Genomic DNA, 23821 nt, shown 5'->3' on the forward strand with positions numbered 1-23821 from the left:
GTGATAAGAACCCACACAGTTGGTGGGCATGTCCTGGGGATCTGGCTCCCAGCCCCGTGTGGCCCTGCCCAGCTCCATGTGTCACCAGACACCATCTTTTCTGGCTGTAGGCTGACTTTAGCTTTAGTTTCAGGGCTTTGGTGAGCATAAATTGTGCTGTGTTTTAGGGGGGGTTTTAATGTCTACTTTTGAGAGAGAGAGAGAGAGAGAAAGCATGGGTGGGGGAGGGACAGAGAGAGAGGGAGACACAGAACCCAAAGCAGGCTGCAGGCAACGTGGGGCTTGAACCCACGAACCGTGAGATCGTGACCTGAGCTGAAGTCAGACACTCAACTGAGTGAGCCACCCAGACGCCCCTGAATTGTGCTATTTTACATGTTTTCGCTCTGTGTGCAGGAGGGAGTCCTCTCTGGCATCAAGGGGATGAACCTAGCTGGGCTCTGAATGCCACAGCTGAGCTCAGGTGCCCTCATCCAGGTTCCCGTGCTGTCCAGCCAAGCGGTCTCACTAGCCGTCGCCCCAGGGGTGTGCCCTCCCCACGGCCCTTTCTCAGCTGCCCCCCCAGGAGCAGTGGCCACCCCTCCTGGTACCTCTGGACTTGGTTTCCCCTGAGGGCCGCCAGTGTCTAGGAATTCCGAGACCAGCCCCAGGCCAGGATGTCTGCGCTTCCTGTCTAAAGGCGGGTGACGGAGACAATACCAGTCATGGCCGCCGCCGCTGTCATGGACTGACCTCACGGTGTTTCAGGAGCCGCATGCAGACAAAGCTGGCCTAGCTGTGTGCTGCGTGGTTTTTCGGGCCAGGAGATTCGTGGCTGGAAAAGAAAGAGCCCCTGGGTGCCAGGGGCCTGTTGATCAGAGCGGCACTTCTGTGTCGTTGATCTCTTCATCTTGGCTGGAGAGCTTCTCTGCTTCCCTGGAAGAGGAAATCGGTTTATCTCAAGGGCAGGGAAGCATGTGTCTCAGCACCAGGGTGTGCACGGTGGGGACATTGATGTGTGGGGGGCATTTCACAACAGATGTCCCTGTGGTCTTGGTGACATGAAGGACAGCAGGATGCCCACCTGGCCAGGCCGAACCAGACAGAGGGCAGTGACAGTGGTGGCCCATCCTGCCGGGAGGCACAGAGGCTGCGTTGTAGCGCGTGGCTTCAGCTTCTCCGACGGCGCGTGTTCACGGGTCTTGGGAAATCCCTACGATGTCTCAGCACTTGCGTCCCTATTTTTGTTTCTTAACAAAAGCAAACGTGAAAAAGAGTCTAGTCTTCTCTGCGTTGTGATTAAGTGTCTTTTTTTTTCTCATTTTGTAGGAGAAATCTATCTGTTTTGCAAAGGAGCAGACTCTTCAATATTTCCCCGCGTGATAGAAGGCAAAGTTGACCAGATCCGTTCCAGAGTGGAGCGCAACGCGGTGGTGAGCTGGGTGGAGGGCTGCACAGTTGTCCCACGCTGGGGTGGGGGGGGGAGCTGGCTGCCAGCATCCTGTTCTGTCCTGCATGTGCCTTCGACGGAGTAGAAACCTGGCGGTGCTGCTGACCTGGGTGCCTGCCACCACCGCCCCCCCGCCCCCAGCACCTGACTGGGCAGGCTGCAGCTTGTTTTTGTTGTGAGGTGGGGCTAGCGGTGTCGGGGGGCGGTCAGAATTTAAGCACATCTGTGGTGACTATGTTGGCATCCTGAGGATTTCTGGTGATTCGCTTTAAAACTCGTGCTGATACTTTCCTTTGTGGTTCTCCTGCGTGGTTCCCCCCGCGTCTCGTTCTGAAGGGGGTTGCTCTGCCTGCTCCCACTGCGCACGGCCCGCCCCACGGAGGACAGCAGTCCAAGCAGGAGCGTGTGTGTCCTTGAGACCACCTGCAAACCCTCAGCCAGGGCTTTGTCCCCACTGCTGCAATCCACAGAACATGACATGTAAGAATCGCTAAACCACGGAGTTTGGGCCCCGGTAACCTTGGAGAACGGGTCCTGAGTCTTCAACGCCACCTCTACTTCACAAGTAACGTCATAAACGTTCCACGGTGCTCACGCAAGTGTCCACGTTTATCAAACTGAATGTCATAGCATCGGACGTGTCCGTGACCGGGAGGTGCCTCTGTGCCCTGGGCATGCCCGCCTGGCTGAGCACTGCCGTCCGAGTGCGCGACTCCACCTTCAGGTTCCCGTGCAGGTGCCTCCTAATGCCTGCCGGCCGAACAAGGCAACTATGCCAACCAGCAGGAATCTGGCGGTAAGCTGCAGGTTTGAGAAGGCTGAGCCATGTCGCTGCCCAGAGGCGAGGATCCTGTTTGTGCTTCTGTCCAGCTCCCGAGGGCGCATGTACACCTGACTCTGGGGCGACGTGTGTTGGTACAGGTGTGCCGGTCACCCCAAGGGGCAGCGGGTCACTTTGGCACCAAGTCTGAAGTGGCGGGAGGCCTTGTTCCCGCGACAGATGGCCGGGACGCTGGCTGCGCTCCTGGGCACAGCCATCAAACAGGACTGGCTCTGCGCGCACAGTTTTCTCTGCACCCAGGATGCTGATTTGGTGGTACTCCCGCCCTTCTGGGGTCTGCCGTCCAAGCCCCCCTTCTTTCAGGGGGAGGGGGCCCACGGGCCAGAATCTCGTGCGCTCCACCGAAACAGCGGCTCAGTGCGCCTCGGAAACCCCCGACCTCAAGACAGCGGTTCCTTGTGGGAATCATCGTGGCCCTGGCTCCTCCCCTGAAGCAGTGCCCACAGCGTGGATGTCACGGTCCTTCCCTCGTAGCCTCGCCTCTGGCGTTAAGGTTGCGCCAGGCCACCTGCATCTCACGACCGCCTTCAGATGGTGCTGGACTCTCCCCCTGGGCGCGTCAGGACCATGCTGTCTGCGCCCACAGCCACCGTCCCTGGCAGCGTGGCGGGCATGGCTTCCCAACTTCCCTCTCCACACACGGGCAGCTTCTCCCCATTTGGGGCCATTGTGGAAACAGCCGTGTTGTGTCTTGGGACGGATGCGTGTTCCCTGTCGCTCCGGGAGGCCGCTGTCCCCGTTTCTGTTCTCTGTATCTATCTCCTCTTCTCCTCTTCGCCCCTCTGTGGTCAGTCAGGCGGTCCCAACCTGCTCTGACGCAGTGACCCTGTTTTGTGCTCAGGCTGCTCCAGGCACTGGGTCTGTGGGTTCACGGGTTTCTTAATCAGGTTGGGGAATTTCCTAGCCAGTGTGTCTTCGGGTGTTTCTTCTGCCACTGCCTTCCCAGGACGCCAGCTGGGACTCCCTGGCTGCTCCAGGGCTCCCCAGCTCTCTTGTTTTTAAACCGTCTTCTCCCTCGTCGTGGGTAGTTTCTGTCATCCCGTCTTCGCGCCCACTCACATCTCAAGCAGGGTTTCATCAGCCGCCATTCCTGCCCGGAGATTTCTCAGATGTCAGGCCTTTGTTCCATGGGTGTCTGTGTGTAACTTGCTGCCATCCGTTACACGGTCATAGTGGCTGTCTGACGGGCTTCTCCTAGTTTTGACCTTGCTGCCGGCTTTGCTTCACCTCAGTTGAGTGCTTAATGTCCTCGCTGTGGGTAGTGCTCTCTGCCCCCTTGTGTGTGCTGATGGCCTTTGATAGGACCCGGCCTGAGGACGCTGCTTTGTTAGGTGCGGGGTCACCCTGTGTTCCCACCGGGCACGGATTTGTTCTGGAAGAGGCTCACCCTGTTCAGATGACGGCTTTAGCACGCATCAGGTGGGTCCAGGGCACCACTGTCCTGTCCAGTGGTGCCCTGTGGACTGGGGTCTCCAGCCTGGCTTCTAGGACTGTTCTGCCCCTTGACCTGACCGTTTGTTCCTGGCACTAGGGGTCCCCTCACATGCTCACAGGTCCTCTGCAGACTCGAGGGGCTGCCATGGTCACTGTCCCAGGAACCCCCCTACTGTCCAGGCCTGAGTGGAGGCACCGATAGGGCCACTGCATTTGTGTGACTCTATGCACAGAAAGGCATTTGTGTGCCTTTCTGGTGTGTCGTTGAAATAATGTGGAGTCCCAGGGGGCCGTGGAGACAGTGTGGAGGGTGCCCTGTGCCCTCCCCAGCGCCCCATTTCTTCACATCTTCCCGAACTGGAGTGTGGTATTGGAGCCCGGGGACAGGCGTTGGTCCAAACCATTGGTCATTATGTCACTTGAGCAGCTTTCTGGCCCACTGCGCAGGGGTGCAGAGCCACACTGCCCCTTGCCCAGGCCAGCTGCCCCTACCAGGCCCAGATGCCCCTTCGCGGCCCCTTCCAGGCCCCTTCCCGGCCCCTTCCAGGCCCATCACTCCTTCCAGGCCCAGCTGCCCTTTCGATACCCCTTCCAGGCCCAGCCGCCCCTTCCCAGCTCCTTCCCAGTCCCTTCCTAGCCCCTTTCAGGCCCAGTGCCCCTTCCAGGCCCCGCTGCCCCTTCCCGCCCCCTTCCTGGCCCAGCCACCCCTTCCCGGCCCCTTCCTGGCCCCTTCCAGGCCCAATCGCCCATTCCTGGCCCCCTTCCAGGCCCAGTCGCCCCTCCCCAGCCCCTTCCAGGCCCAGCTGCCCCTTCCCGGCCCCTTCCAGGCCCAGTCTCCCCTTCCCGGCCCCTTCCAGGCCCTGTCGCCCCTTCCCAGCCCCTTCCAGGGCCAGCCGCCCCTTCCCGGGCCAGCCGCCCCTTCCCGGCCCAGCCGCCCCTTCCCGGCCCCTTCCAGGCCCAGCTACCCTTCCGAGGCCCCTTCCAGGCCCTGCCAACCTCGGTCTGTCTGCCATCTGCGGCTTTCATCATTAGGAGTGTGATGTAAATAGAACGGTACTGAGTGTGCCTTTCTGGTGTGTCGGCACCTGGTCCCTGTGCGAGCCGAGCAGTGTCCACGGCACACAGGCACCACCTTCTAGTTCTAAAGTTGGAGGCCGTGAGGGTGGTTGCTTCCATTCTGCTGAGATATGTGAATATGTGTCACCGGATGGACACTCCTGTGCTGAATCCTTGCCTCCGGGGGTAAATCCCACTTGGTCCTGAGGCATAGGCCTCTGGGTGTGCTCTTGGATTCATCTTGCTGATACTTTGTGGAGGGTTTTTGCATCTGTGTTTGTAAGACGTGGTTCTTTAATTTTCTCGTAGTGCATCTGTCTGGCTTTGCTCGTATATCTGTGTTGTTTTGTAGTGTCTGGGGTGTCAGCAGTACTTAGCTGGAGGCCTCCGGAGAGGTATTCTACTCTGTCTCTACGACACCAGCACCGTATACTTTTACAAACGAACGTTTTATTCCTGGAATCTTCGGCCTACAGTTCACACTCACTGAAGAATTCTGGGGATGATAGAGGCTGACCACTCCGTGGGTGTGTCCTTCAGCCACGTTTGAAGGTCTTAGAGACTTGAGGCATTTCCTGGTGGTGACGGACAACTTGAGCTCATATTCTGGAAACTCTTTTAAAAAATCTTACACACCAGGATTCTGCCAGAATTTGGGCCAATTATAGAAGGACTCTGGCTCTTTTCCTGGGATTAGGCAAGTCGGGGCTGAAAGAACAAGGAGGCAGACAGACCAACCAGAAGTCGTCCTCAGAGCATCAGGCAGACCTTCGTGAAGGTTCACTTCCTCTGGACGAGAAGGAAACAATGCTTGATGGGATCGGTGTGGCCCTTCAGGCACCGACTGAGCCTCGCTGGCTGCTGGCATGTGTTCTGTGTGGTGACACCCAGACTTACCATCAGAGTAAACCCACTGTCTCAGATTCTGTTTCTCTGTCCTGTGGACCCATGAGGTTCGATAAATAACTGAGCATTTTTTCCTTCAGTGGGTGCTAAGTCTGTGTCACAAACTCCCCTGTGTAAAAACTATTGCTTTAGAAAAATCACTTGATATTTACAATAAAACAAAATTGCAAATCACGTTCTGAAAAAAGTTTAACTCTTCATTTGTCGAAATAAAAGAAGAAAGGCTTCTCTTCCCAGGGTGTGGGTGTGCCTCCTTCCCCTGCGTACATTGAAGTTTTGTAACCTGTGATGATTGTGTTTAACGGGGATGCAATTCAGCTGTAAGTGACTGATCCCTTTGAGGGCTGGCTGATAGTTCTTCTAATTAGAGGGAGGGGGTACTGGGAGAGCTACTAGAAGACAGCGTTTCAGCAATAAAGGCTGCGTTGTATCCCACAGGAGGGACTTCGAACTCTGTGCGTTGCCTACAAAAGGCTGATCCCCGAAGAATATGAAGGTGTTTGCACACTGCTGCAGGCCGCGAAGGTGGCCCTTCAGGATCGTGAAAAGAAGTTGGCGGAGGCCTACGAGCAAATAGAGAAAGACCTCATTCTGCTTGGTGCCACGGCTGTTGAGGACAGGTAGTGGACACGCTGTGTCTTCAGGAGAAGGTGGCTCTGTGTGCTGTGGCATCAGGGCCCATGGACGCTCAGGGGACGGGCCACTGCACCTGATATCCTCATGGGGACATGTGTCCACATTGGGACAGGCAGGCCTTGGGGTGGTGTCACTGGGAGGTCGTGACTGGACCACGTTGTAATTACATGAATAAGGACCCTGAAAGTCACACTTGGCCTGAGGGACGAGTTGGCATTTCACATGATGTCAGGGATAGTCAAGAGAGGGGATCATTTTTAAATTATTCTGTAGAGTCCATCAGTAACTAATTCTTTTCCTAATTTGTCACTAGTCCTTTCCAAGTTCAAGTGACACATTTTAGATCTTAACGAACACAGTGTATTTGTCATTTCTGATTGAAGAAATTTAAAACAATGGAGTAGAATATTGCAGAAACCACTACCAATAACTGGTGAGATTGCCAACCACGTACTTTCCTGTACTCGGAAGGAAGGGCTTCTCAGCCGCCACTGCTCTGTGATGAGGCTGAGGTAAGCTCAGGCCTCGCGCACGGACACGTGGGCATCTCTTGCTGTTGTGACTTGAGAGACTGGCAGGAGAGGAAAAGAAAAAATACCTCATTTACAGGATGAAGCAGAAACTTTGCGGGCATTTCTTGGAAGTTTACGTCCCATAAAGTTTCAAAGTCTTTAAGGTATAAATGGACCCAAATTTAAGTCCTCACTGGAAACCTACAATTCCCAGTGTCTTTAACGAGCACTCAGTGACTTCCCAATCTTGACAGGGTGTTGGGGGATGTGTTTGGCTTTGATTTTGTGTCTGTAACTCCTTCCCTGACTCCGGCCAGACCAGGGCCTCAGGCACCAACACAGGAAACGTAGCTTGTGCTCAGGACCGGAGGTACAGGGAGAGGAGGGTCTGGATGGGGGAGCCGCGTCTGCAGACCCTCATGAGGGTCCAGGGAGCAGAGTAACTCTGGGGAGTCGGGACCTTGAAAACAGAGTAGATGCCCAGGGGCCGGTGGGCGCCAGTGGCTTTGAAGTGATGATATTCAGTTGCAAATCATTTCCCTAGAAACCCTGACCAACTATTTTGAAAACCAAAGAAATTAGAGATGTTTTCTCTTGTTTCTGGGCTGCTGAGGTTGGATAGGCTAGAGGCCTTAGCAGGGAAGCTTACCCCCGGTGTAATCGGGTCACTCCAGTTAGAATCCTGTCTGCCCTTTTCATCCAGTCCTGGACAGGGTCACGGCACACTACTTCATATGCCCGTCGAAAGCCCAGACTCTAAAATCTGGGAAGAATGGCGGGGCCCAGATAAGGCAGATGTGGCTTTGAAACCAGGCCTCCAGGCCCAGCAAGATCCTGACCGATGTGGTCAGAGCCGTGCAACCTTGTGCACATCGTGTAAACCCTGTGTGCTCTGGGTTTTCGCTTAGAAGGGGGTTAATCATGGAGGATCCCCTGCTGGCATTGTCGGTATCACACGTCGCTTAGAGGCTCCAGCATGACCAGTGGCAGAATTCCAAGTTCACCCCAAAGGAAAAGACCATGACACTTACTGACCACCTCTTTTCCTGACCCCGTTTTTCCTGGTCAAGACTTTGTTGGTGGTTATGGTCCTTCTTGTAATTGATTAAGCCCTCTGTAAGCGGGAAGTCCCAGCTAGACAGTGCCAGCTTACCTGATGGGAATTGTGCACGACAGACACTTAACTTGATACGCCATGGGTGTTTGTCTTGGGAGTTAGGAAGTGCTCTCCTGGCAAAAGATATCCACTTATCTGGCCCTTCCTGGTAAGATGACAAGCTAGCGGCCTGATGCTTCTTAGTTTTGGGCCGACAAAGATAGCTTCACGGGTCGCAAGTCTGAAACTCTCGGCTTCGATTTGCCTTTGTCACACACACAATTGCGGGTCTCGTCTTTGCTCAGGCTCCAAGAGAAAGCCGCCGATACCATCGAGGCTCTGCAGAAGGCGGGGATCAAAGTCTGGGTCCTCACTGGGGACAAGATGGAGACGGCGGCCGCCACCTGCTACGCCTGCAAGCTGTTCAGGAGGAACACACAGCTGCTCGAGCTCACCACCAAGAAGATAGAGGAGCAGAGTCTGCACGACGTCCTGTTTGAGCTGAGCAAGACCGTCCTGCGCCACAGTGGGAGCTTAACCAGGGACAACTTCTCAGGGTAGGCGGTGCCCCGTCCCCTCCACTAGCAGGGCCCGGCTTCGGTGCCCCTGTGGACCGCGTGGGTCTGTCCCTGGGCATCATCGCACGTTCGTGTGGTCACCGTGAACAGCAGGATGAGGCCAAGGCTAGTTCTTCATAGCAGCTGTGACGTGTCTTTCTGCAAAAGAGGGGTGTGTGTGTGTGTGTGTGTATGTGTGTCTGTGAGTGCACATCTGTGTGTGTGTCTGTGTGTATCCATGTCTGAGTGTGTCTGTGTGTGTGTCCATGTGTGTGTGTCTGTACGTCTGTGTGTGTGTATCCATGTCTGGGTGTGTCTCTCTGTGTCCACGGGTGTGTCTGTGTGTCTGTGAGTACGCGTCTGTGTGTATGTCTTTGTGTATCCATGTCTGAGTGTGTCTGTGTACGTGTCCATGTGTGTATGAGTGTGTGAGTGTCTGTGTGAATGTGTCTGTGAGCGTGTGTGTCTGAGAGTATGTCTCTATGTGTATTTCCATGGCTGAGTGTGTCTCTCTGTGTCCACGGGTGTGTCTGTGTGTGTGTGTGTGTCTGTGAGTGTGTGTGTGTTCACTTTCAAACTTCTGCTCAAGGGTGCAGAAGGGCCTGATTGTAAACCACTGGGGTGGGATGGTTCTCATCTGCCTGTAAGCCACTCGGGGGCTGTATTGTGGATTCCTCAGGGCATCTGCCGGAGCGAAGAGAGAAATGTTAATAATGCATGCTTGTTTGCTAAGAGAAAACAGGATATACCTGAGAGTTGTTTTTTCCAAGGATGCTCAGCATTTTATTCACGTCTTAACCCACGCTGTCCTTGCTGGTGTCAGACCCATGATCTGCGGTCAGAGGGCATCTGAGTCCTGTTAGGTTGTCATTAATGTAGTAAAGCTCTCGTCACCTGCAAATGTTAAATGATTCAGAAGCAGAGCAAAGATGTTTCCCTCCACCTGGTCTGTGGGTCCCCCTCTGGGGGGAATGGGGGTGTTCTCGTAACGTGGAAACCTAGCAAAAGGACCCATTCTGACTGTGCTCCTCCCAAGCCCTGTCCTCCAGACGGGACGCCCGTAGAGGTCAGCTGTGAGGCCACGGCCCCGCCGCCGTAGTGCGGCTTTGGGGATAAACACTGGCCTGTGCCGGCCACGAGATGTGCACTCTCCGTTTGTTGTGGAAAAGTGTTGGAACAGGCATGTGAAACCACAGTGAGAACTCGTTGTTTGCTCTGCCTAGGGGGCGTGAGAATGTTTAATTGAAACCCAACTTTAAAATGTGCTCAAGGGCTTCATGTCTGGTACTCTAGAGGCTGCTGGTAAAACCGGATTACCACTTTCTTGATCCTTCAATCATCAGTTTATAACCTCTGTAAATATTCAGAAAACTGACGTAGTCTGGTAGAATCTATGGACCTAGCTACTGAGTCACGTCTCTGGTTTGTGTGATTAAACAGACTCTCGGCGGACATGCAGGACCACGGTCTCATCATTGATGGAGCTGCGCTGTCTCTGATCATGAAGCCCAGGGAGGACGGGAGCTGTGGGAACTACCGGGAGCTCTTCCTTGAGATCTGCCGGAACTGCAGTGCCGTGCTCTGCTGTCGCATGGCGCCCCTGCAGAAGGCCCAGGTGCGGCCCCAACAGCCGCTGGGGTGGGGGTCAGCGCCAGGAGCTGCTGGTTCCAGCCAGCTCTGATTTGTGATGGGGGGTGGGGTATCTTTTTTTAATGTTTACTTATTTTTGAGGGAGAGACAGAGAGAACACAAGCAGGGGAGGGCAGGGAGAGAGGAAAACACAGAATCTGAAGCAGGTTCCAGGCTCTGAGCTGCCAGCACAGAGCCCGACCCGGGGTTCAAACCCATAAACTACGAGATTGTGACCTGAGCCGAAGTCGGATGCTTAACCAACTGAGCCACCCAAGTGCCTCTATAGTATTATTGTACAACAAAATCACATTTTAGCCGAAAGTATTCCCTCCCCCACATTATTATTTAAACAAAATTTTTTAACATTCATTTATTTTTGAGAGAGTGTGAGCAGGGGAGGGGCAGAGGAAGAGGGAGACACAGAATCTGAACAGGCTCCACATGTTACTCCTTATCATATTTGGTCTACTTGAACCACTGCTCTGAAACACGTAAATGGAGAGAAAGATTACAGAAAAATGGCCTACGCACTTAAAATTATTAATTGCATCGAATTGCCAGATTGGATTTGCACACACGACAACTTTGACAATGAAAATAGCATCAGAAGCAGCCTATCTGTGAGAAATCGATGCTGGATACCAGATAGCTTGGAACGGCTATATCATCCAACAGGATGTAACCTTTAGGTTTTTCCTACAAGTTTATCGCATCCCATATGTTTAAAGCTGCACGTGTAGCAGGAACCAGGAACTACTGGATTTACTTCCTGTTTCCGTCTTCAGCCTTTCCCACGTTATTTCCTCGTAACCCCACTTCAGCTGCCTTGTCTTTACTTAGTTCTGCCCAACACGAAAGGGATTTCATCCCCTGTGGAGAAAACAGATTGAACTGCTCTGTGCACTCGAGCCAGATCGTCGCTTCCTTCTCCTTACGTAACTTTACATCTGCGTTATTTCTGTCTAGTTAGTGAATGACCCACACAGAAAACAGAGAAGATAAATTCTGCCTCTGTTTTTTTTCCAGATTGTTAAATTAATCAAACTTTCAAAAGAGCACCCTATCACTTTAGCCATCGGAGACGGTGCCAATGACGTCAGCATGATCCTGGAGGCCCACGTGGGCATAGGTGAGCTGCCCATGTGCCCCAGCCCCGTATGCCTGGCCGGTGAGGCGGGAGGGGCCGGAGGTGGGACCAGGGCTCAGGGACAGGGTGCCGTGTGGTGCGGGGCGTCTCCTGGCCCGTGTTCGCTTGCGCCTTGTTTCGCTCCACACTGTTTTCCATCGTGGTGCTGAGACAGCATTTTCTCTGGCAGGTGTCATTGGGAAGGAAGGCCGCCAGGCTGCAAGGAACAGTGACTACGCCATTCCGAAGTTTAAGCACTTGAAGAAGATGCTGCTTGTTCACGGGCATTTATATTACATCAGGATATCTGAGCTCGTGCAATACTTCTTCTACAAGGTAGGAAGGGCTCCCGTGCCGGGTCACCCACACGGGGCAGTGTGTGGCTGTCAGGTGCTACAGGGACCACGGGGACGGTCTGACAGGGTCTGACGCTGACCCTGCTTCTAAGGAGGAAGCGGCACTCGCCCGTGCGCACAGATCGAGCGTGGAACCGGTAACGTGCGCTTGTACGTGGCCGTGAGGAGGACGTCCTTGCACGAGTCCTCGTCTTGTGCTTGGACTCGGCCCTGGTCATACTCACGCCCACGTTGCTTTCTCCTTCCTCTGCAACCAGTTTCCCTTCACGTTTCTGTTAACAGAGGGACCAGAACATGTGCTTTGTGCCCTGAAAATAAGAGTAGGCTTCAGAAGCCCTCACCCGTCTTGTGAGAGTACAGGGCACCCTGGGTCACTGCCTGCAGGGAAGGTTCAGTACGTGGATGGCTTAGGAGGGAGAGCCTCTCATGGCTGCCACTGAACTAACCGGGATGTGGCTTCCCTTTCAGAACGTCTGCTTCATTTTCCCTCAGTTTTTATACCAGTTCTTCTGTGGGTTTTCACAACAGGTGAGTCCAACTGCCTGAGGTCAGATGGGCTGTACCTCCCTCCCCGTGGGGGTGGCTGCAGGGGTGAGCAGACTGTAGCGGGGGAGCAGGCCACAAGGGAGGAACGGGCTACAGGGGGAGCAGGCCACAGGGGGTGAGCAGGCCACAGGGGTGAGCAGGCCTCAGGGGGAGCTGGTCAGCAGTGCAGCACCCTGTGGCGGGTTCAGGAGCCGTGGTGGCCCAGTGGCTGTGCCGGCCTGCCAGCGATGTGCCCCACCCATGCTCACCGTCCACAAAAGCCCTAACTTTCTGCCCTGAGAGGACACAGTCGGCATCTGAGACCCTCTCCCAGGTGCCCCACCATCGACATCTGCACACTCAGGTGTGCCGGCTGGAGGCCGTCTCGCCTGGCCAAGGAGAGCAGCGGCCCCTTGGCTACCCCCTTTCCATCACTTGTTTCCAGCGGAGGGACTGGGATGGGGAGGATTGAAGCTTAAAGATGGCCACCAAAATTGCCAACTTTTAAGCAACACCTTGCGGTGGCTGAGTGGGGTGGGTCCCGGTCAGGCCTGGGTCACCCGTGGTTTTAACATGACAGTTGACATCAGGAAGGGTTGGCAAGCGTCCGGCTGTCTGTAGCTGCAGAAGCATGGCTCTGTGTGCGTTCTAGAATGCTCGTGTCTCTGGGTGTTTGCAAATTGAAAAACCGTCAGAAAAGTTTGTCGAGAGGCCCAGGGTGTTGTTCTCAGTGTGACTTTGTCCTTCCCGCAGACGTTGTATGACACTGCCTACCTGACCCTGTACAACATCAGCTTTACGTCCCTCCCGATTCTCCTGTACAGCCTGATGGAGCAGCACGTCAGCATAGACACGCTCAGGAGGGACCCTTCCCTGTACAGGTACGAGCCCCCGGGACAGGTGCCACATAGCACTTAGCCACCAGCAGCGCCAGCCTCAGCAGCTACACTCGCTGCACTGGGAGCCCTGGCAGGAGAAAGCGACGTACCTGAAGTGGACGTGCTTCCGATTTAGGTAGAGGGTTCGTGGTGCATTTGAAACGTGCATAGTAAGTCAGTTTGTACCTCACCTGTTTCTCAGCAGTTCCGGAAGGAGCCGGGATGACTTCTTTCCCCTCGTGACCCCAGTGCGTTTATAGCCTAAATTATCCTTTAAAAAGCCATGTATGTTCTGGGGCGTCTAGGTGGCTCAGTTAGTTAAGTGTCTGACTTTGGCTCATGTCATGATCTCACAGTTCATGGGTTCGAGCCCCGCATCGGGCTCTGTGCTGACAGCTCAGAGCCTAGAGCCTGCTTTGGATTCTGTGTCTCCCTCTTTCTCTGCCCCTCCCCTGCTGATGCTTTGTCTCTCTCTGTCTCAAAAATAAATAAAAACATTTTTAAAAATTAAAAAGAAGAAACTAAAAAAATGGGGGCACCTGGGTGGCTCAATCGGTTGAGCATCTGACTTCGGCTCAGGACATGATCTCACAGTCGGTGAGTTCGAGTCCCACGTCGGGCTCTGTGCTGACAGTTCAGATCCTGGAGCCTGCTTCGGATTCTGTGTCTCTCTCTCTCTCTTCCCCTCCCCTGCTCATACTCTGTGTCTCTCAAAGATAAGCAAACATTAGAAAAAATTTTTTAAAAATCCAGGTATGTTCTGTTCAGCGAGATAAAAAGAAAAGTTAACAGATTTGATCTCACAGTGCTCTTTTTTGCTTAAAAACTATTTTTTAATAGTAAGGAAAAGATGTTTTTCTTCTTTGTTGGAGCTGTACTCCAACATTGTTGGCAGACTCAGTGTCAGTGTTCTTGTGGGTTTTTAAATTAAACTTCTTCTATGAGATCATTTTAGATCCATGTGTAGTTTTAAGAGCACTCAGGTTCTGTGAGCCTTTGTCCGGTTTCCCTGGCAGTTAAAGTCTGACGTGTCACAGAGGCCACTGGGCACTGGCACCATCCAGCATCTTGCCGGCTGCCCCAGTGATCCTGGTGTGCATTTGTGTGCGTGAGCACATGTGTGAGCACGCACACACGTGTGATTCCTGTGTCCACTCCGTGCAAGACGGCCTGCCTGCCAGCCTCTCAGCCTTTGTCAGAGTGTCAGCCGTGGTACGGGATCTTGAAGCATCAGAGCCCCAGATCATGACCATGACTGTGGCCGATACAAAAGCGAGTGTGGAGCTCACCGTACACATGTTGTGGTAGAGGAGGACATTGAGGGAACAGAAGATGTTGAGTTAGGTGTCCGGGGGACCCTGCTGCCGGTCTCTTAGGACGTAACAGGTGTGAGAGTCGCACCAAGAAATGTGCTGCAGAGTTGACACCCGCAGCCCGTGTGACGTGGGAACGTGCATGGGCCTCGTGTCCTGGGTCCCTCCCTTTCACGAGCACAGTGTGAGCATTACTCTGCTCTTAGACACGTCAGCATCTACCTGGAGAGAGGAAACCAAATGTCCGTCGTTCATATCAGGTCACATGGGGACACTGTCCGGGTGGTCCCACACCACCTCAGTGTGTTTGCTCCGTTCACTGAGACTTGACGCTGTTTCTGGTGCAGCAGGCTCAGACTGTAGCTGCCCCAAGCCCTTTCTGGAACCAGGCGTGGTATGGGGCAAGGGGACCAGGGACTGGCAGCAGGCAGCTGGCGCTCATGAAGCATGTGACTGGCACATTTGTGGCAGCCCCTGGGAGGGGAGGCCACCCCCCCCCCCCACCCAGCTGGGAGGACACGGCCCCCAGACCCACCCAGCTGGGAAGACAGGCCCCCCCACCCCCACCCCCCGGACTCACCCAGAAGGCTCTGGGAGGTCACAGCGTGTATGCAGCCCTTCTGTAGCTGCACAGGGTGTCAGGCAGATGGGGAAAGACCTGCGCAGGCGGGGCGACCACAGCCAGATCCGGACCCTGGCGCTGGGCCCGCTACCCCATAACCCAGTTTCATAGCTTGGCTGAGCCCGCCGGCTGTGCAGCCTGGGACAGTCCGGTGACACAGGGGGGCCTTCTGGACAGATGGTCCCTACAGAGCCTGGGGTGGCCCAGTCATTATGTGAGTCTGGTTCTCCTGAAACGCATTCTCCTCTGTTTGCTCACACAGAGATATCGCCAAGAATGCACTCCTTCGCTGGCGCGTGTTCATTTATTGGACGTTCCTGGGAGTGTTTGATGCCCTGGTGTTTTTCTTTGGTGCTTACTTCATGTTTGAAAACACAACAGTGACCAGCAACGGGCAGGTGAGTGCAGAGCCGCATCTTGCTGGCTGCTGGGGACTCAGGCGGGCACGGGTCAGTGTAGCGGTGGGGTTCCTGGCATTTGGGCACCCCTCCACCGAGTCGCTCCAGGGTCGTGGCACGTCAGGCCATGCTGGGCTCTGCGGAGCGCTGCCCCTGTGGGAAGCCCCCTCCGAGATCAGACCCAGTGTAATCTGCACGTCCCATTAGCTGCGAATCCAGCGCTAATCCAGTCGTGCCGGCACCTCTTATTTCTTTTGGGGATTAATTTTGTAGTTGACACAGTGTACTGTGTTTTCCCACATGCGCACCTAAGGACCTGTTCCCCTCGCAGTGAGGAGTTAGCGTTTTCTAGTGGCCGCTCGGCTCTGGGTGTTCGCATCATCTCTGGGGGTTGTTTTATTGGTATCTTTGCTTTTTTTCTTTCTGCCACTCGCTTCCCTCCCCACTCTCAGATAATGACCACCAACACACACATGGTAAGAAACTGTGGGTTTGTCTGTATGTTTTGGAGTGCGCTAAAAATAAAATATTTCTCGAAATATTTTGAAATGTGACTTCTTCTGTGTGCTTTGTCGGTAGAAATGGTGTTAGCTGCTGCTGGCTTCCAGTTCGGGGCTGGAGCCGCGTCAGGCCGGTGTGTCTGCATTTGGTCCTTTGTACGTGGTGTTTCCTCCCGGGTCGGTGGGGGATGGGGGGTCCGTGTCACGGCTGCCGGCCGACTCAGTGACACTCTTTAAGTTGATTTTATATGTCCAAACTTCGCGTGTGAGGCACCGTCCCAGGCCCGGGAGGCGCGGTGGGGACATTGCTGTAAGTGTGGCAGACCCGGGCCTCAGGGACGCATGGGGGGCACACCGGGGCGCGTGGATGCCCTCAGGGCCATCCCCACCGTAGCACCTCCCAGGTCTGGTGGCCGCACTGGCCCCAGTGGTGGTGTCCGGGGCAGACCCTCCTCAGCTGAGTACCTGGGCCTCCTTCCCACTTTGTTTCTGGTTCGTTCCTTCAGGAGTGCACCCTCCCTGCCCACTGTGCCCACTTGTCCCCTCCCTGGTGACTGATCTGTTTTTTCCTTCTCCTTACCTCTCATTGTAGCTCAGATCAAGTTTTTACTAAATCAATCTTGAGAGATTTTTAAATGTCTGATTTCGCTCTTCTGAAACCTTATGCTTTTCTAGAATTTGTTGTCTCAGTTGATGCGAATAACTGTTGGACATCACTGGGCCACAGCGTAGTTACGGAGCTGTCCTCATTCCCTGGCATCTCTACAATGCTTCCTCGCAGGCTGGGCCCTAAGGAAGTGTGTTGCACGTATCTTAGGAAGAACTCAGAGATGCCAGGACTGAGGCAGCCTGTGGGTACCGCGAGAAGGCCCCTCACCCAGTGCCACTATGTTTGCTTGGCGTTAACATGGAGGGGGCTAGAGATCAGACACAGGAACACACACACACACGAGCACTCAAACCAGGGTGTTTGCGCAAGACTTAGGCGTTACTTTGTTCGTGCTATGCCCAGCTGCCCTCGTCTCGATGGGGCTTAGAGCGATAGGTGCCTCCTAGGCAGCACGGTCGGAGAGATTTCAGTGGGCAATGGACACACACAAAAAGACGTGTGCAGCCTGGTACCTGTTGGTTAATGGGCATGGCCTTGAGCTGCAGGTCCCTGGTGAGGCCTGGGCAGTGTCCCCTCCTCATGCTCAAATCCCTGAGCCCTGATGTGCTTCCAACCAAACCTCCCTACAGCAGCTGCTCATGCAGCCGCGGGTCAATTCTATGGCGGTTGCTCGTGCTGCTGTGGTCAGTTCCGTGACAGCTGCTCGTGCCTCCATGGGTGTGTTCTGTGGGTCATTTCCATGGCAGCTGCTCATGCCACCGTGGGTCAGTTCCATGGCGGCTGCTCATGCCGCCGTGGTCAGTTCCGTGGCAGCTGCTTGTGCCGCCGTGGTCATTTCCGTGGGTCAGTTCCATGGTGGCTGCTAGTGCCACTGTGGTCAGTTCCGTGGCGGCTGCTCATGCCGCCGTGGTCAGTTGCGTGGTTCCTGTGTCCTCAGGGGCCTTGAACCCCCCGGAGCCTGGAAGCTGACTCCCAGGCCGGGGCTTTCCCGCAGTGCCTTTATGTCCCCCACTACCACGGGCACACCTCTGCTCAGCCATCCGTTAGCGCACAGTGCTGCTCGTTCGACTTGAAACAAGGACAGAAAGAGAGACGAAAACAGAAAGCGTGGTTGTCCCCACCACTCCATCCCGGATCAGCACAGCAGGTGCCTTGCCTCTCACTGGCTCAGAGCTTCCCGGGCCCGCCCTCGGCCGCGCTTGCTGGCCCGTTGGGACAAAGGTTCAACCACGTAATGGAAGTCTCATCCTACGAAAAGCCGCTCAGAAGCCTGGGGAAACTATGAACCAGCCCACAGGGCCAATAGTGCCAGACAAGGTCTGTAACATGAGGTGTTTGTCCGCAGTTACACATTTGAGAGGTGAACTTTTGCCATTCAGTAGCTCTGTGTAGATGGTGGGGAGCCAAGACCAGAGCTGTGGGAGCGCGATGGTATAATCACGGCGTCCTCGGTCATGAGTGGGGCCTCTCTGCAAGGGGCCCGGGGTACACATCTCCATCCTGCATCACTAGGAGGACGGGGTCCCCAGGGGGCTGGAATGGCCAAGGCCACTCCACATAAGCACAAGGCCGAGGTTAAGCGTCTGCTGTTCCAGTTCTGGACCCCCTTGTGCCTCTTTATCTCCAGATGGAGCTTTCCTGGTTTGAGACGGTTTTCTTAAATTCTTGTTTGCTTTGGAGGTAAGAGGGTTAGATCACCCACAAGACTGAAGAGGTATCATAGATAGCCTGGTTCTATGGTAATTCACATAAACCTGAACAACCCACGTGCATCGAGGGGCCATCTCTGGTGACTGATGATGCCCTTGGTCCTTGGGCAGCAGAGGTTTGGTGATGGTAATGCGCATCTCTGGCCACACACCCTCCATGGTTGGAATGCATCTCATGGTGTTACCTCTCAGAAGCCCCTTTCCGTTGGCTGTTGTTAGGTGAGGACCCTTTTGTAAGATGTACACCGTTCCGTGGGAACATTTATAAATCACGTGTAGTATTGAGGAAACAGTCATCAATAACTTTTTTTTAAAAAATTCACTTGCGGAGCATTTTCTACACCGATACGTGAACCGAAATCATTTCTCCTTCTGGTCCCACCGACGAGAACATTGAACCCTAATTAACTTACTCCTGTCGAGCAGCAAGCAGGCTGTTCTCAGATGAGCCTCGCGGCTGGAGTGCTTTGTAACACAAGTCAGTGAACATTGCACACGGGCTAGAGGCAGGGAGTCCGTGTGTGGGGGCATGTGGACGGTGTTTTCATGACCGTGATCTTGAGAAAACACAGTTATGTTTGTTGTGGGTATTTTTACACATAAAAATTAAGTTGGTCCTGGTTTGAGGGCTTTTCTGAGCAGAACGCTTTCCTCCAAGATGCTTCTCAGAGGACAGAGGGCACGTGAGGGTCTAGGGCCGCGGGAGGCTTGGAGGTGCCCTCCTGGGCGTTCAGTGTCTTCCAAACAGGACTAGGAAGTCCTTGTCGGGGGGTGGGGGACAGATCGGGCACTCAGGAGACAAACGCCCTGGACACACTTTCGTGTTGGGGGCTCCTGCCCTGGGCCTTCCCACCTCCGGCCCCCACGGTCCCTAAGAATGAGGACAGAGAACTTCAGCAATAAATGCACTATTAGCAGTTAGCCCGCGGACTCCCATCTGTAGTGAGGAGGGTGTTCACCGAGCTGTCACCATGACTGTACCAGTGAGTCCCAAGCTGCCTGCTGAGGACACGGTGAAGGTAGAGCAGGTGTGTCCTCATTGCCAGGGCCCTCAGCCAAACTCCTGTTCAGGAGTCAACATGTTGTGTTTTGCTATCGTTTGCCTGTAAAAATTACAGCTGAGGCCCACGGGGCCACGAGGCACTGGGGGCCGTGACTCATAGCCCCGGTCGGCCATCGTTAGCAGACGTAGGGATCTACCGACTCTGAGGAGGCAGTGGGACCCCGTCCCCCTGTGGTGCATGCTCACACTCGCACGTCTGGCTGTTGGCCAACGCTTTACACAGAGATTGCCGTGTTTCCTGCCAAGCAGGGCTGCAGGCGTGGGGCCCAGTGTCAGGAAGCGGAGGCGGCCTTCCTGCCAGGTCCCCCGGGTGGGCCCACGCACAGCTCCGGGCCCTGGCTTCCCCAGCCCTGCCACAGGCCACCCCTTCTGTTAGCTTCTAGTGAAAACCAAACACCCTGCCGACCGGCCACGTAGACAGCTGCCACGCTGTGACCCGTCTCAGAGTTTAAAACGTTTGCTGCCCCCCCAGAAGTTAAGCCTTGACGAGGCCACGCTCCGATCAGAGTTTCTCGTCTGGGCGCTATTGCCTTTTGGGGCCGGGGAGCCCTGTGCAGTTAACAGACCCCTGTCCGGACCCGCCAGCCACTGGTGGCCCTGCACCCCCACCCCCTGTGGCAGCCGACACAGTCTAAGGACAGTGCAGGTGTCCCCTGGGGCACAACGGCCTCCAGGCAGGAGCCCTGCGTCAGTTCTGCTTGCATCCTGGTGAGGGACTGGTGGCGTCTGCAGGCGGCCTGTTTCCTGCACAGAGTCCTGACGCTCTGCTTGTCCTCAAGTCCTGCCAGTAGCTTCCCACCTCACTAAACGTAGCGCAAGGCCAGCCTGCATGTTCACCCCACTGAATCGCGTGGGGGCCGTGTCTTTGGCTGAAGACAAACTGGGACAGAAGGCCGGTTGTCATCCAGCATTTTAATTCTTCGTGAAACAAAGCTGTTTCCTCCGAAAGACGGGCTAGGAGCGTTTTCTGAGATGCACAGTTCACAGGGCCCAGGAGGGGGTCAGTTCTCTGGCAATGAGAGCATCAGTCCTGCACAAGGAAACCCGCCCTGGGCTGACTTTTCCCTAAAAGGGGGCTTGGCAGTCGCAGTTCGTTTTCTGTGTCTGTGTCTGTAGCTGAGAAATGTGTCGTTTCCGTGATCTGACCCTGTGCTTCGCCACAGGTGGCTCAGTTGCGTGTCGTGGGGGCGGGAAGCCGGGCCCACCACGCTGGCTGCCAGGGGCCTCTGTGCAGCTCTGTCCTGTCTGCCTGCACTTGTCCCTTCCCTGTGACTTTCCAGGGGCAACCCCGTCTGTACAGTGTCACTGTATGTGACGTGGTTACCTCACCCGCAAGCCGTTCTTGTGGTGGTTTTTCTTCCAAAGCAGGCAGGTGTTTGAGTCGAGTTTGAGAGAGAACAGGCAGGTCTCCTGAGTTCTTCCTGAGCGTGCGCGAGGCCAGAGCTGGCAGCCGGGGAGCATGTCTTCCCCATGAACCCGGGACAGAAGCGCTGTGCACACCCCCCTCCCAGCTCTGGTGTCTTCTCACTCTTAGTGTTCGTGGAGCAGCGAGGGGCCGATGGCGGGGGGCCCATGCAGGAAGGGCTCTGAGCCCCAAACCGCTGGCCTGGCCCCAGGGTTGGGGTGCCCGGGGTGCCGTGTACTGCCACTTTCTCGCCCTCAGAGTAACAAAGTCCCTGTAGCTTTGGGGTCTGGAGTGTTGGCACGCAAGAGCGGTGAAATGTGTCATCTAACACTCTGGTTTTGAGTGTGAAAGGGGAATCGTGTGTACTGACTAGACACCGTTTGGACTGTTTTCCCCACAGATATTTGGAAACTGGACCTTCGGGACACTGGTGTTCACTGTGATGGTATTTACGGTCACACTAAAGGTGAGCCTTCTCCAGCTACAGTGGACCCTGCTAGAATATGCCACCCCACCTGTCGTAACCTGTGGCCAGGGTGGGAGCCCCATGCACGCAGCTCAGGCAAGCTCCTGGGCCACCCAGGGGTGATCGTCGGTCATTTAAATAAGTCAAGTGCACAACAGCACACAGGGCCACCCAACACACAAGCTTCCACACCGGAGGTAAATGAGGGAATGAGCCTTTTCTTTCCAAAAGGAATCAGATCAGAATTCTTTCCAATGACAAGCAGCTCTCCCCCTCCCCGATATAATTAAAATCTACTTTAAAACAAATTAATGTGTTGGAGGTGCCTGGGCGGCTCAGTCAGTTGAGCATCCAACTTCAGCTCAGGTCACAATCTCACAGTTTGTGGGATCGAGCCCCGCGTTGGGCTCTGCGCTGGCAGTGTGGAACCTGTTTGGGATTCTCTCTCTTTCTCTCTCTGTCTCTCTGCTCCTCCCCTACTTGCACTGTGTCTCAAAAATAAATAAACACTTTTTAAAAAGTGTAGAAAAAAAGTTGTAGTTTAAAAAGTTGTAGAAAACTCAGTCTTTTTAAAGTCAAGCCAGATTCTTTTTTCTTTTTTTTCTTTTTAGTTTATTTGGACAGAGAGGGAACGAGTGCGTGTGTGTGCTCATGAGTGGGGGAGGGGCAGAGAGAGAGAGACGAGAGGGAGAGAGAATCCCAAGCAGGCTCAGCGCTGTCAGCACAGAGCCTATCATGGGGCTCAATCCCACAAACCGTAAGATCATGACCTGAGCCGAAATCAAGAGTCGGACACCTAACCGACAGAGCCCCCAAGCGCGCCTGGTCAAGCCAGATTCTGTACGCGGTACCATTCTGTGTGTCCTCCCACCATCTGCCCGAGTCTTCACGTGGCACAAAGCCCACCAGCAAGCTCCTTAGTAGTGACAACCACCACGGTGAATGTGCCGCTGGGGCCTCCCCGTTTGAGAAACACACAGGGGCAGCCTCCCGGGATGTGGGCCATGGTTACCTTCTTTCTCTCTCGAAGCCTAAGGTTCTCTTTATCCTAAGCGGTTTTTTGTGGGCGTTTTGGCTAAAATGAAGTTGGTGGCAGTTTGTGTGTTTTCCTCATTATTTACCAGCCTGCGTTCCCAGCTGTCACGGCTCCTTCCGGCATGCCCGGGTACCAGCCTGACTGACGACCTCTTTCTTTCTTCCAGCTGGCACTAGATACGCACTACTGGACTTGGATAAACCACTTTGTCATCTGGGGGTCACTGCTGTTCTACGTTGTCTTCTCCCTCCTCTGGGGAGGGATTATCTGGTACGACCTGGGTGAAACGTTCCCCATGCTGCGCATGCTCCCTTCCAGGGCTCTTATGCATTTTCTGCACGACGTTCCTGTGGCAAGTCACAGCGCTGGGGCCCGGGGACAGCAGGGGGAGCGAGGCCGAGTGCTCCCCCCTTCTCTGGCCCATGCTGTCCGTGGGGAGATGCAAGGAGTGCTTCCCGATCCGGCTGGGATGAGCGAGACCGGGTGCTTGGCAGGGAACCTGGTCCAGACGGCAGGCCTGGCCTGTCTTCTCTGAAGAAGTCACTACTGAAACGGGAACCTGGGAGGAGGTCACCCTCCTCATCACGGGTCCCACATGTTCAGTGCTTCCTGGAACGGGGCCCAGGCTAACAGGCCTGGCTCGTTCGGCATCCCCCGTGCCAGCAGTGACGGCCAGTGTCGCGGGTGAGCTGGCGGGGCTGGCCTGGGGCCCCGTGCTCTTACAGGAAGACCGCTGTGGCTGCCGTGCTGAAAACAAGCCTGTGAATTAAACATGAGCAGGACAGTCAACCTGCAGGGAAGCCGGCAAGTTGTGATGCTGGCGTGGTGCGTCCTGATGGGGCGGGCATCTGCTCTGGTGCTTTCAGGGGCACGCCTGTGTCATGCTGTCCCTTCTGCCCAGAATGTCCTTTCCAACTAGCCTACTGGGTGAGCTCCTACTGATCCTTCAAAACCCTGTGGGTCATCGTCCTCCTTGATGCTTCCCTTGAACCAGTACACAGGCGGGGCAGTCCCACATGGTCACCTAATCTGTCCCTGATCCCGTCACAGCACATGCTGTATTTTCTATAACTCTCCTGTGTGCCCCCCACCTCCCTGTAAGCAGGAACATTTCCTGAACATGCGTGGGACAGGGAGGTACAGAGGGCCATGACCTGGGAGTGCCTTCAACGGGCCATCCTCTCCCCTCCGCATGTTGGCTTTGAACACAGCTCTGGATGATGCAGGCGGCCCCTGGGGGACAATGCCCCCTCTTGTCCCCGCCTCTGGGAGCGTTGCTGGCCTCTAGTGGCCAGATCTGTGCATTGCATGTTCTTGGGGACCCGCAAGTGCTGAGCTAGATGGGCTTCTGGTGGTTTCCAGCCCGCCTGCCCCCAGCTCACGGTCTGTGCTGGTCCACGTTTGACCCTGAGAGTATGTCTGCCCCGCTCACAGGCAGTGGGCGTAAGAATGGTGAAACTAAGTCAGGGTCACCGCCAGAACGTTAACTGTGGGTTCCTTCTGGCTTCTCTCGTGGAGCCCAATGTAGATGTTTTCTCTGAACTCTGGATTTGCCTGGGAACGAGGCCATTTCATGCTGTTTTTGTAGAAAAGATGCCAGTTCACAGGATGAGCCTTAGGTACTTAGCTGGCTCTGCTGACGAGAACCCACACTTGCCTTCTGCATGGTTAAAGATTTTTTTTTTTAATGTTTATTTATTTTTGAGAGAGAGACA

The 23821-nt window shown here is 54.9% G+C and overlaps 1 protein-coding gene across 9 annotated transcripts in view; it reads left to right on the top strand.

Annotated features, from left to right (window-relative positions):
• The window catches only part of ATP11A (ATPase phospholipid transporting 11A), a 123502-nt gene that overhangs the window by 90923 nt on the left and 8758 nt on the right, over positions 1–23821 (top strand). For 8 of the 9 annotated variants that reach the window (XR_006200322.1, XM_042930452.1, XM_042930471.1 and 5 more), the window contains exons 17-27: positions 1309–1412; positions 6105–6286; positions 8216–8467; positions 9908–10082; positions 11126–11228; positions 11416–11561; positions 12050–12109; positions 12860–12987; positions 15182–15317; positions 21005–21070; positions 22273–22376. Coding sequence is in view for 8 of the 9 variants with exons in the window: in XM_042930452.1 (XP_042786386.1) it covers positions 1309–1412; positions 6105–6286; positions 8216–8467; positions 9908–10082; positions 11126–11228; positions 11416–11561; positions 12050–12109; positions 12860–12987; positions 15182–15317; positions 21005–21070; positions 22273–22376 (1456 nt within the window). In the remaining variant the exon portion in view is untranslated. The remainder of the gene's footprint in view (positions 1–1308; positions 1413–6104; positions 6287–8215; positions 8468–9907; positions 10083–11125; positions 11229–11415; positions 11562–12049; positions 12110–12859; positions 12988–15181; positions 15318–21004; positions 21071–22272; positions 22377–23821) is intronic. The other variant, XM_042930463.1, reaches the window with a different exon arrangement.

This window comes from Panthera leo, chromosome A1, assembly GCF_018350215.1.
Source record: "Panthera leo isolate Ple1 chromosome A1, P.leo_Ple1_pat1.1, whole genome shotgun sequence".
Lineage (NCBI taxonomy): Eukaryota > Metazoa > Chordata > Mammalia > Carnivora > Felidae > Panthera > Panthera leo.